We start from the raw sequence: 13,943 nt of genomic DNA, 5'->3' as shown, positions 1-13,943 counted from the left end.
AGAAGATGGACTGTCAGTTCAAAAGCAGATTTGGCAAATCCCAACGGTCATCAAGGCGGATGAACCAGAGTGGTGTCTGTACTCCAGTGGAGCAGCCACAAAAGTTGTCCGACCCCAGTGGGGCAGCCTGATTACATCCTCTAGGGCTAACCACCTCCATTGTAACCACACTACTACAAATGCAGTAACCAAAGTTGAAACTTCGGCTTGTGAAGCTGTCATGAAGCATATGATAATCACAAATATACCCCAGGGGGCTAATAATCCCTCGTTTACTGAGGTCAATGTGAGCAGGCTATTGGATTCTGGGGAGCCTGCATCATGTGTGAAACAAAAGTGTGAACTTGCCAGTACCTCAAAATCCAATTTAAATCGCGGACACAAACTCAGACTGAAACAGGCTTTTAAAATGGCAACCATAAACATACAATGATGAAGGTGGGCAAGCTAAAGCAAGTTCTTGACAGTATGAGAGAACTTGGGATTGGCATACTGGCACTACAGGAAACAAGATTCAGGGACAAAAGCATGATGGAATCAAAGGGGTATGTAATTCTGAAAGGGAAACCCGGTGTTGGGGGGCCAAAGCAACCTTTTATATTTGGCACAGCTGTTGTAGTAGATTGTAGATACCTGGATAGTATCACTGCGTGGAAGGGCATAAGCAAGAGGCTGTCATATCTGACAATGAAAATAGGAAACAAAACCTATGCAATATTAAATGCACATGCACCAACAAATGATAAGAACAAAAAAGACAATGCAGTAACTAAACATTTTTATGCCACTTTGGATAAGGTAGTGACAGATGTGGACAAAAGAGGTGTCACTATTTTCGTGGAGATTTTAATGCGCAAATAGGCACGGAAAGGAAGTTTAGAGGTCCTGTGGGAGATTATCCAGCCCACAAGAGAACAAACAAGAATGATGAGAGATTAGTGGACCTCTTTAGGAGACACAAGATGACAATAATGACCACCCTTTACAAAACTAAGGTAAGCAAGAAAACAATGTGGGTCAGCCCTGGAAACAGGATTGGGGAAAAACAGCTAGACCATGCAGCAATCTGTGACAAGAATCACAGAGAGATTATGAACACAAAAGTGAGGAAAAATAGCAGGATGGAATCAGATCACTACTTTGTCGAAATAAAATGCAGATGGACACCCAACAGAGCAAGGAAACATAGGACCATAAACACTCACAGAATTGACCTAAATCTTCTGAAAAAACACAGAGCAGAGTATGCAAAGGGAATGGTAGTTCAGAGTGGTTGGAAGAGAGTGAGACATATGATGGAAGAACAAGCAGTGCGACTGGCTACTAACAACAAGAAAAGGAAGTGTGAGTGGTGGACAGATGAATGTGAGAACACAGTTGAGACCAGGAGGAAAGTGTGGATGAAATGGCAATCCTGTAAAAAGCAAGAAGACTGGTTGAAGTTCCGGAATGCGAGAAAAATTGCAAACAAAATGATCAGAAATACTGAGAGAAGTAGATGGAATGAAAAACTTGAAGAAGCAAACACAGCCTTCAAGAAACACAAATCACAAGTCTTTTTCAGAGAAATGAAGAGCAGAATTAAAAGCTTCAAGGCGAAAGAACCCTTTGTAACAGGACAAGATGGCACAATAAAAATTAGCGAGAAAGAGGTGTTCGAGGAAATGGCTAGGTATTTTAGGGATTTGCTGAATGCAGCACCACTGACAGTAGGGATGAAAGTCAGAATAATCTAAACCATGCACACTCCAGGGCAGAAGTAGCAGAGGCAGTTAAAAACCTCAAAAACAACAAGGCATCAGGCAATGATGGTGTGTGCGCTGAAGAGATCATGTGAGATGGTCCTGAAATAGAAAGAAGTATGTACAATATAATGATGGATATGTAGAGAAATACGAAAATACCCATAGACTGGAAAGAAGCCGTTATAATACCACTACACAAGAAGGGGAACAAGAAAGCACTAGATAACTACAGGGGCGCCTCTCTTTTAAACATAGGGTACGAGGTTTTGTCGAGAATCTTGCTGAACAGAGTTGAAGAACAACTGGGGCCAACAATATGAGAGTACCAGTGTGGCTTTAAAATAGGAAGGAACTGTACTGAACAGATATTTGGAATAAAAAAGATAATATAACACGGACACAGGAAAGGAAAAGAAGACAATAGTGACATTTGTGGACTTCCAAAAGGCCTACGATTCAGTTGACAGAAATACTCTGCTTGATATGTTAGAAGATAGAGGACTGGATGCTACAACACATGCAATAATAAAAAAAATGTTTAGCGACACTACTGCAAGTATCAGGCATCGCAGTATGCTGTCAGACAGCTTTGAAATAAAAACAGGAGTCCGGCAAGGAGATGGACTGTCACCAGTTTTATTTAACCTGGTCTGGACGAAGTAGTGAGACACAGTGGAGACAACTAAATAGTAACATGAAGATCAAAGGTGTGCGAATAGGGTACAAGGTCAAACATAATGCAACAGTGGACTGCCTGACATTCGCAGATGACATGGCACCCTTAAATGAGACAGAAGAAGAGGCAAAGACAGCACTAAAAAATCTAGTAGAAACAGCAGAAACGGTCAGACTGAAAACTGCATATAAGAAGACCAAGACATTGAACACTGAGTCTGACTGGAAGATAGATGGCCAAGTGGTTGAAAAAGTCAACAGTTTTCGTTATTTGGGCGAGAAGCTAACTGGTGGCATACAGAGCAACAATAGTGCAATAGATAGGGCACCACTTTTACAGAAGCTTTGGTTTTTGGTGAAAACAACATATGGCAAGAAAAATCTTTCTATATGCACCAGAAATGATCACATATGGCAAGAGAGCTCCTATACAGTTGGAGGAGGAGGAGGAGTGGAAAATTTTAAGAGGCATATGGGGCACCAAAAAACATGGGGATATCTGGATACACAGAAGAAGACAGGAACAGTATGAAAATATTGAACCCATATCGAGCGAGATATGGAAGAGGTGGTTACGATTTACTGGGCACATAATGAGGATGGACGTGGAGAGGTTGACAAGAAGATATGGAATGCAACATGTCATACGGGAAACAACTGGGTGAAGGAAGTCAGAAATACGATATGGAATGCAACATGTCATACGGGAAACAACTGGGTGAAGGAAGTCAGAAATGACTGGAAGGCTGTAGGAATAAAAGAAAGGAGTCTGCAGACAGTAGTACAGGACAGGGAGAAGTATAAAAGGTTGATGGATGATCACAGGTGGCCGGACACCAAAATCAAAGTTGTGTTAACAGGAGAAGAAAGAAGTAGAAGAAGCGAGAGAATGAAAAGGTATTGGGAAGAAATAAGACATGCAAAACAAGCCACACATGATCCAGAAGGATCCTAATGAAGCAGAAGAAGATGTAAGAGCAGAAACACTTTGAAAACTTACCATATTTTTTTGATAAATTTGTTACAGGAGTTCTGATCAGAAATGTATTGTTATTTTCAAAGTGAGTGCCTTTGAGACTGTCGCCAAAGTGATTGGCTGACATGTGACACATATTTAAAAAATACTACTTTCATTGATGAGTCACTCATTTTGATGTTTCTTTTTAAAATAATAGCCACAACATAAAGACCATGAGTAGAGGTTGGTACTGCTAGAATATTAGGCAATTTTAGAAAAGATTTTACTTCACATTCTCATGTAGCCTCCTCATTCTAGACTTCACCTTGTAGGGCAATGCTGCTGTTCCTCTTGGTATCATTGAAGCACAAAATACATCCTAGAAGTCTGCATAATGAAAGTAGACTTCATGTTAGGAGGCATTATGCGCAGAGGAGGACAGAGAATACTTTGCAGTTGTGCCAGTGTGATCTCTGTCTCTGTCCCATGCCTCACACTTCATCCTTTGCCTACACTGGTAACCAGCAACACAAGGGCGAGTGCTACACCAGGGCACTGTGTCAGCTTCTGGCTCTACCCAGTAGAATTTATGGGCTCAGAAAAATATTGCTATTGCTTCTTCATGTAATACCTGTTGTGTTTGCTTTATGCCATCCATAATGAACACTACACCAGATAAGTAACCTCACCATATCTAAACTGACATGAAAACCAACAGTAATGTTGTACATCCCAAAGAACATGCTACAGGAGGAGCGTCATGTGGTATACCGCTTCTTGCCACTGCTTCTTGCCCTACTGCCTGCATTTTTATGAGCACACTAGTACAGTAGCCAGACAAATGTGTGGTTCCTGAAGAGGGGCAGCAGCCTTTTCAGTAGTTGCAGGGGCAACAGTCTAGATGATTGACTGATCTGGCCTTGTAACACTAGCCAAAATGGCCTTGCTGTTCTGGTACTGCGAGCGGCTGAAAGCAAGGGGAAACTACAGCCGTAATTTTTCCCGAGGGCATGCAGCTTTACTGTATGATTAAATGATGATGGCGTCCTCTTGGGTAAAATATTCCGGAGGTAAAATAGTCCCCCATTCGGATCTTTGGGTGGGGAATACTCAAGAGGACGTCGTTATCAGGAGAAAGAAAACTGGTGTTCTGCGGATCGGAGTGTGGAATGTCAGATCCCTTAATCAGGCAGGTATGTTAGAAAATCTAAAAAGGGAAATGGATAGGTTAAAGTTAGATATAGTGGGAATTAGTGAAATTCGGTGGCAGGAGGAACAAGACTTCTGGTCCGGTGAATACAGGGTTATAAATACAAAATCAAATAGGGGTAATGCAGGAGTAGGTTTAATAACGAATAAAAAAAATAGGGGTATGGGTAAGCTACTATAAACAGCATAGTGAACACATTATTGTGGCCAAGATAGACATGAAGCCCACGCCTACTACAGTAGTACAAGTTTATATGCCAAATAGCTCTGCAGATGAGGAAGGAATTGATGAAATGTATGATGAGATAAAATAAATTATTCAGGTAGTGAAGGGAGACGAAAATTTAATAGTCATGGGTGACTGGAATTCGACAGTAGGAAATGGGAGAGAAGGAAACATAGTAGGTGAATATGGATTGGGGGACAGAAATGAAAGAGGAAGCCGCCTGGTAGAATTTTGTGCAGAGCATAACTTAATCATAGCTAACACTTGGTTCAAGAATCATGAAAGAAGGTTGTATACATGGAAGAACCCTGGAGATACTAAAAGGTATCAGATAGATTATATAATGGTAAGACAAAGATTAAGGAACCAGGTTTTAAATTGTAAGACATTCCCAGGGGCAGATGTGGACTCTGACCACAATCTATTGGTTATGAACTGTAGATTAAAACTGAAGAAACTGCAAAAAGGTGGGAATTTAAGGAGATGGGACCTGGATAAACTGAAAGAACCAGAGGTTGTACAGAGATTCAGGGAGAGCATAAGGGAACAATTGACAAGAATGGGGGAAAGAAGTACAGTAGAAGAAGAATGGGTAGCTTTGAGGGATGAAATAATGAAGGCAGCGGAGGATCAAATAGGTAAAAAGACGAGGGCTGGTAGAAACCCTTGGGTAACAGAAGAAATATTGAATTTAATTGATGAAAGGAGAAAATATAAAAATGCAGTAAATGAAGCAGGCAAAAAGTAATACAAACGTCTCAAAAATGAGATCGACAGGAAGTGCAAAATGGCTAAGCAGGCATGGCTAGAGGACAAATGTAAGGATGTAGAGGCTTATCTCACAAGGGGTAAGATAGATGCTGCCTACAGGAAAATTAAAGAGACCTTTGGAGAAAAGAGAGCCACTTGTATGAATATCAAGAGCTCAGATGGAAACCCAGCTCTAAGCAAAGAAGGGAAAGCAGAAAGGTGGAAGGAGTATATAGAGGGCCTATACAAGGGCGATGTACTTGAGGACAATATTATGGAAATGGAAGAGGATGTAGATGAAGATGAAATGGGAGATATGATTCTGCGTGAAGAGTTTGACAGAACACTGAAAGACCTTAGTCGAAACAAGGCCCCCGGAGTAGACAACATTCCATTAGAACTACTGACAGCCTTGGGAGAGCCAGTCCTCACAAAACTCTACCATATGGTGAGCAAGATGTATGAGACAGGCGAAATACCCTCAGACGTCAAGAAGAATATAATAATTTCAATCCCAAAGAAAGCAGGTGTTGACAGATGTGAAAAGTACTGAACTATCAGTTTAATAAGTCACAGCTGCAAAATACTAACGCGAATTCTTTACAGACGAATGGAAAAACTGGTAGAAGCCAACCTCGGGGAAGATCAATTTGGATTCCGTAGAAATGTTGGAACACGGGAGGGAATACTGACCCTACAACTTATCTTAGAAGAAAGATTAAGGAAAGACAAACCTACGTTACTAGCATTTGTAGACTTAGAGAAAGCTTTTGACAATGCTGACTGGAATACTCTCTTTCAAATTCTAAGGTGGCAGGGGTAAAATACAGGGAGCGAAAGGCTATTTACAATTTGTACAGAAAACAGATGGCAGTTATAAGAGTCGAAGGACATGAAAGGGAAGCAGTGGTTAGGAAGGGAGTGAGACAGGGTTGTAGCCTCTCCCCGATGTTATTCAATCTGTATATTGAGCAAGCAATAAAGGAAACAAAAGAAAAGTTCGGAGTGGGTATTAAAATCCATGGAGAAGAAATAAAAACTTTGAGATTCGCCGATGACATTGTAATTCTGTCAGAGACAGCAAAGGACTTGGAAGAGCCGTTGAACGGAATGGACAGTGTCTTGAAAAGAGGATATAAGATGAACATCAACAAAAGCAAAATGAGGATAATGGAATGTAGTCAAATTAAATCGGGTGATGCTGAGGGAATTAGATTAGGAAATGAGACACTTAAAGTAGTAAAGGAGTTTTGCTGTTTAGGGAGTAAAATAACTGATGATGGTCGAAGTAGAGAGGATATAAAATGTAGATTGGCAATGGCAAGGAAAGCGTTTCTGAAGAAGAGAAATTTGTTAACATCGAGTATAGATTTAAGTGTTAGGAAGTCGTTTCTGAAAGTATTTGTATGGAGTGTAGCCATGTATGGAAGTGAAACGTGGACGATAAATAGTTTAGAGAAGAAGAGAATAGAAGCTTTCGAAATGTGGTGCTGCAGAAGAATGCTGAAGTTTAAATGGGTAGACCACATAACTAATGAGGAGGTATTGAATAGAATTGGGGAGAAGAGGAGCTTGTGGCACAACTTGACTAGAAGAAGGGATCGGTTGGTAGGACATGTTCTGAGACATCGAGGGATCACCAATTTAGTATTGGAGGGCAGCGTGGAGCGTAAAAATCGTAGAGGGAGACCAAGAGATGAATACACTAAGCAGATTCAGAAGGATGTAGGCTGCAGTAGGTACTGGGAGATGAAGAAGCTTGCACAGGATAGAGTAGCATGGAGAGCTGCATCAAACCAGTCTCAGGATTGAAGACCACAACAACAACAGCACAGTAGTGTTACATCTTGTAGTGCTACGTTTCAGAGCCTCAAATTACATTTGCAGGACGAAAGCTGTATTAACTGAAGCATTCATTACTACTTTGCCTCTCACAACCAAACTGTCTTCTTCCAACGTAACCTTCAACTTAGATCACTCTGATGATCAGCCTGTTGCTGCACCATAACTAACCTACAGTATTAAGGCATTTTATGTTTGTAATCAGTTTTCTCCTTGACAGCTGCTTCTAAAAATGCAGTTGTCATTCTGTGACTGAATGGGGAAACTAATAAAATAAAATAAAAATGTTTTACATAAGGTGGATTTTACAGAAGAATCCAAATTTTAAATCAGAAACTCAGAAAAACATTGAGAAGCTTCAAATCTGAACAGAATTATTCCCTCACTACTTGTTTCTGCCACACTCAGCAATGTCCTCCAAAACTACACAAAGTGTGTATAATAGTTTTTAAAAGTATTACATTGCTCATATTGGACTGTACTCTTGAAGGCAGTCTCAAAGTATAAACATAAGACAGCAAATATTCGTAAATTTTTGTCCATTGTATAGTGTTCTTTCTGTATTTTTTGATACTGGAGATGGACTCGCTGTGTAACATGAAAGTCACTGTACTGATCGCACCTTAAGAATGTGAACCTTGTGCTCAAATAAACCATGCGTTAAACATATATAACTCTGACAGTAAAGAAATTTTGGATTGCCGTACAAAAAATTTGTGCTATTATGTTTTGCTTTTAAATTAATAATAAAATATTTTTATCTTTTTCTCTTACTCATTTGACTTTCCATAGTGTGTATTGTGTATGTAAGACACCAAATGATGTATGCTCCATAGAACTGGTGATGTTGAGTAAAGAGGGAGACATTTGGAGGCTATTTTTAATCCTGTTTTTCATTTACTTTTTTTGTGCAGGCGTTACATGTTCCATTGTCAATGAAGTATAGCTGTCCATCTCCTACAACATGGAAGTTAGCGGTCACAGGTTTGTTAACTGTGCTTCAAATTGGTCTTCCACTGGCAAGAAAGCATCGTCAAGAATTTCAGCAGATGTGGCCACAGCTTGCTGAAACCTTGGATAAATTTTTGTTTCCAACAAGGCAAGTTTTGACTGTGAAAGCTACTTTCAACATTGTTATTAGTTAACTATATTAGTACCATATGCTCAGAATTTTCATTATGCTGCTGGTTTAGTAACAGTTTACTCGTGTATGTACTAAAAGGTACCCATGTGCCAAGTGATTTTTGTTATGATAAGGAAAATCAGTATGCGTTAATCAGTTATGTTGAATTAATTTGGCTTTTATGATTAAATGATATTGTTATATATATTGCGATTTAAGCATGAAATGAATATAAATTTTAATTAACTAAGTCTTTACATGTGAAAGCTTACAGCAGTAGCCATAAGTATATTTTACATGGGGCACAATATATTCTACATCGGGGAAAAAAGTGCATCACTCAGGAAAAGAAGCTAGTCATAGATGCTTGGAATTACGTGAGAACTAACCAGACAATGATTACTCAAACAAGACAGTTATTACTCTGTGATTTTTAACCTTAGTCTCTTTGCGCCTACCTGCACTAATTAAAGTGTCTTTAAGTGCATATATGCTATCCCCAGTGTAGCTAGGTATGTTAATATGAGATAAATAGTCAGTAGTAAAGGAAATGAAAGAGAAATTTTGAAAAGGATGTAAGATTCAGGAAATGGTTATATGCCGATTACATTGTAATTCTGTCAGAAATGGTAAAGGTCTTGTAAGATCAACATTTTAGCCATTTTCCATTGTTTCTTAGTTGCTCTAAAATTCATGGAGGTTTATTCTGCCTCTGCAGCTAAATGAAAGGCAGTTTGTTATTTGCCATACGCATTTTGCATCTTTTATTTGTGAAGAATCTTCAGTGGCCCATAATACATGTTTGATTAAGTATATAATAAATGCACATATAGTAGTTACAAATATATTACCATATTAGGTTTTCTCTTATTATTCTCTTGTTTTTTCAGGTTAGAAACAACTTTTGAAGCAGAGTTTTCATGGGGTTAGACTATCATTCGGTTTTTCTTATGATTCCTGATGTTGTTAATGACACACAGTAATTAATAATAATAATAATAATAATAATAATATCAGAAATTGTAACACAAAATGATAATTTAACCTCATGAACCTTGTGTTGCAAAAGTTATTTCTAAAATGAAAAACAAGAGAATAACAAGAGAAAACTTAAATATAACATATTTGTAACTACTGTGTATGCATTTATTACATATGGTACATAAAAAACATGTATTACACGCTACTGAAGATGCTTCACGAATAAAAGAAGCAGAATGCGTACCGTCAAACGGGGTGATTTCTGACACCGGGGCGAATTCGGACAGTATGGCTTATTTGCTCTTTGCCACTGCATAGAAACAAAGAGTTACTTATTTTAACATCTGTGCGCCAGTTACTTTAAGCGCAAGATTGCATTTATCGCTTTCCACAACTTTCATTTTTCGTCAGTTGTTTCCGTAGGTGAATAATTAACAAACAGTCTGAGTGTTAAAAATCCATGCATTATCGTAAAGTGTAAACTGTCTATTGTTGTGCCGAGTGGGAAGTTATTGTAACCGTAATTGTCGATGCGCTTAGTAGCTAACAGCATTGAGACAATTTCTGTACAAGTTTGTCGAGTTTCTCGTGCAAGGTTATAAAATAATGACAGTTTTTGTTAAACTGTGTACTGTGGGGTGATTTCGGACAATGTCAAGAACGTATAAGAGCAGAAGAGGTGCTACAGTATGGTGTAATTATGACCCGGAACTTTTAGATAAAGCTGTTCATGATGTTCAGAGTGGTAAATTATTGTACAGAAAAGCATGTGATTTGTATGGTATACCTAAATCAACCCTACAAAATAAAGTGCAGGAAACACATCCGGAAAAAAAAAAAAAAAATGGGAGGACAGCCAGTGCTAAATGAAGAAGAAGAAGAAGAAGAAGAAGAAATGTTGAAGCAAGGTATCTTGAGGGCTGCACATTGGGGATTTCCCTTCACTAAACTGGATATTAGATATTTAGGTAAAGGCTACCTTGATAAATCTGGCCGAAAAGAGAAGAAATTTCATAATAATTTGCCAGGAGAAGAATGGGTGCATTTATTCCTCAAACGACACTCGGAAGATCTTTCCATTCGCTCAAGCAAAAATATTAAATGAGCTCGTGCAGAAGTGCACAAAGAGACTGTTAAGATCAAGGCAAAGCTGGAAAATCTTCCACCTAGCAACATGATCAACTATGATGAAACCAACATGTCAGATGATCCAGGCAAGCAGCAGATAATTACGAAACGAGGGAGTAAGCATGCTGAAAAAGTGATGGACTCGTCAAAATCTAGTGTCTCAATAATGATCGCAGCTAGTGCTGATGGTAAACTGCTTCCTCCGTATATCCTTTACAAATCAGAGCATTTGTGGGACACGTGGCAAGAAGGTGGACCACAAGGAACCCGTTTCAATAGGAACAAAAGTGGATGGTTTGACCTGCCAGTATTTGAAGACTGGTTCTTTACAATTGCTTTACCCTATTTGAAGAGGCAAAATGGGCCAACAGTCATGATTGGAGACAACTTATCCAGTCATGTGTCTTTACGTGTTATTGAAGAGTGTGAGCTGAACAATATTTCATTCCTTTCCCCCAATAGCACGCACCTCCTCCAAATGCTCGACGTAAGCTTCTTCAGACCAATGAAAGCAGCGTGGCGAGCTGTATTAACTGATTGGAAGAAACACATTCGTGGGACCATTTCCAAGGATGCCTTCCCATCTCTTCTGAAGCAGACACTGACTAAGATTTCAGCAAACTCCGAGGAAAACATAAAGGGTGGATTTCACGCCATGGGCCTAATCCCTTTTGATCCAGATCATGTCTTACAAAAATGCCTGATAATGCGGAGAGCCAGCAAAGCAATCAAGATGCATGGTCTTCCGCTTTTGAAGAGAAGCTCAAAGAAATTCATTATCCTCCAAATAAGCTTGGTAGCTCCCGCCGATGCCACAAACTAGATGTTTAACCTGGAAAATCAATCATTGGCTGAGATTTTCAAGGAAATGAAAGCAGTGCTGAAACAAGTGACAGTGCTTCTAGCACTAGTGAAAGTGAAAACGACACATCATCCAATGAAGTTTTACTGCAGAAAGAAGAGTCTTTTCTTGTTGAAGAGTACAAATATAAACGTGGAAACAAGGAGAAAACAAGGCAGTGTGTTGGAGTGGCCACAAATGTTGGTGCTACGGAAGTAAGTGTGAAATTCTTGTGCCCACACGAGAACAGTAAAAACATATTTGTGTTTCCTAATGTCCCCGATGAAGACACAATACAAAAATGGCAAGTTTTGAAAATACTTCCCACACCAGTTAAGAAGAGAAGAATGTTCATTTTTCGAGAAGATGTGCTTTAGACTCGAAGACAATCATTTATTTAAAGTGTTTGCGACTTAATTTAGAATGATGAGTGGGGAAAATTATTTTGACCTTTTAGTTAAATTACTTTGTTTCTGTCTGTTTCTAATATTTCAGTTAAGAACTGTAAAAAAATTTTATTTAAATTCTTGCAAAATAAAAACTTATATGTAATATATATAATTCATTGTATCATTCCATATCACTTATTTGTAACAAAGGGCTACCTTAAAATGTGTAAAATGTCACCAAAATCAAATAAAAAGACTGTAGAATTTTTAAAAAAAGGCAGTAACTGTCTGAATTCACCCTTCACATACTGTACCTTCAGACAGAGATTTAAAAAACACACATGTCCAAAATCATCCCAATCCATGGGGTGACTTCAGACACTTCATTTAACTGCCTCAGGTAAATATACCTACACATACACTTTCTGGTTCTGGGATATTTTATTCTTTACACATATACCCTACCACTTCCATAAAAATCAAATTAATCTAACAATACGTACGAAAGTTACAATCAAAATAACGACAAAACCATCAGAAATCATCCTGTTTGACGGTATGCCCAAAAACAAGCTGCCTTTTATTTGGTTGCAAAGACAGAATACACCTCCATGAATCTTGTAAGATCAGTTGAACAAAATGGATAACGTTTTGAAAAATGGTTATAAGATGAATGTCAACAAAAGTGAAACAGGGGTAGTGGAGTGCAGTCAAATTAAGTTGGGTGATGCTGAGGGAATTAGATCAGGAAATTTTTCTACTTGAGCAGCAAAACAACTGACACTGGCAGAAGTAAAGAGAGTATAAAATGTTGACTGATAGTGGAAGATACATAACCTTCTTCCACAAAAATATTTAATGAGAATAATATGTCATTTACTTGCTGGAACCTCTTGTAGACAATCGTTTATGTGACAAGGCATAATGGCAGTGTCCTAACTGTAAATTACTCCCTGCATGTGATCAAAACACTCAAACAACAGAAGTACTCTTAAATATAATGTTGGGAGAAAATGACGCTACAGTTCACTATGTAACTTCACGAAAGGATGAAAAAAGAATGAAATTTGTGGCTTTAGTAATCTTTACCATCTTTAGTTAATTAAATATTTACTGTCAATGAAATGAATTTAAAGATAAACTGAAATTCTTTCTTGTTGATGATAAAAAGAGAAGTAGAATCAAATTTAATGAAAACATAAAAAATTTAGATTGATTTAACTAACTTTGAGTATGGGGAAAATGTGATACTGTTGTGATAATAAATTACTGTGTGCATGTTTAGTGGAATGCACAGTTCACTACTTAAATATGGCTTTTTTTTTTTTTATTGATAGAACATTTAGTTTGTGAAGGTTCCAGCAGTTCAGTAACTTTCAGCCAGTCATAATATGTGAACAGAATGATTGACCTCAAGTAAAACTGTGACTGAAAAACAATAAAATTATAATTATAAGGAAAATGGTGATCACTTTCAGATATAGAGTAAGTAGGAGGCAGATCTCATACTGAGAAAATATACTAAACAATGTAGCTGAAAATAGAGTTTGTGATGAGCTTTATGATGAGATATGCAGTTATTAAAGTTATGCATTGCAGTTCACTTCATGTTTAGAATTATTTTCACTCTTGTTTGTTTGCTCATACAATATGTAGATAATTTCCAACATTACCTAGCCCATGACCTGAATAAAGATTTAAATAAAATGAGGAGGGATGAGAGCCATGATGAAATCAGTGGCCCAGTTATTGTATTTGTATAAAGCTCATGTGAGGTTTTGGGCTTCTAGCTGATGATGTTGGATACGTTCAGTGAAGATACAAAAATTTTTTGTTTTAGAATATGATGTCCCATAGTTGATATGTTCTGTTGTCATTAATTATTGGGTTTTTCCTCTGTAATGTGAGATTATGCAAAGGGAAACAAATACTCTGACAAGCATTACTGGCATAATAGTGTAAACAAAAGTGGCCACATAATTGTAAAGGCACAGTTTTTGTGTGTACATTACAATTTTTCATTTTCAGTCTCTACTATTATTGCTATGGCTTGTCTTGTTGTCACATCAGTTTTTC

The 13,943-nt window shown here is 38.1% G+C and overlaps 1 protein-coding gene across 1 annotated transcript in view; it reads left to right on the top strand.

The window, feature by feature from the left end:
- Positions 1 to 13,943, top strand: part of LOC124723182 (protein MON2 homolog) — a gene marked incomplete in the record, with an annotated part of 216,575 nt that overhangs the window by 159,854 nt on the left and 42,778 nt on the right. The window contains 1 exon segment of the mRNA XM_047248376.1: positions 8,320 to 8,504. Coding sequence (XP_047104332.1) covers positions 8,320 to 8,504 — 185 coding nt within the window.

This window comes from Schistocerca piceifrons, chromosome X (genome assembly GCF_021461385.2).
Source record: "Schistocerca piceifrons isolate TAMUIC-IGC-003096 chromosome X, iqSchPice1.1, whole genome shotgun sequence".
Lineage (NCBI taxonomy): Eukaryota > Metazoa > Arthropoda > Insecta > Orthoptera > Acrididae > Schistocerca > Schistocerca piceifrons.
This window is presented reverse-complemented; position numbering and strand designations above follow the sequence as displayed.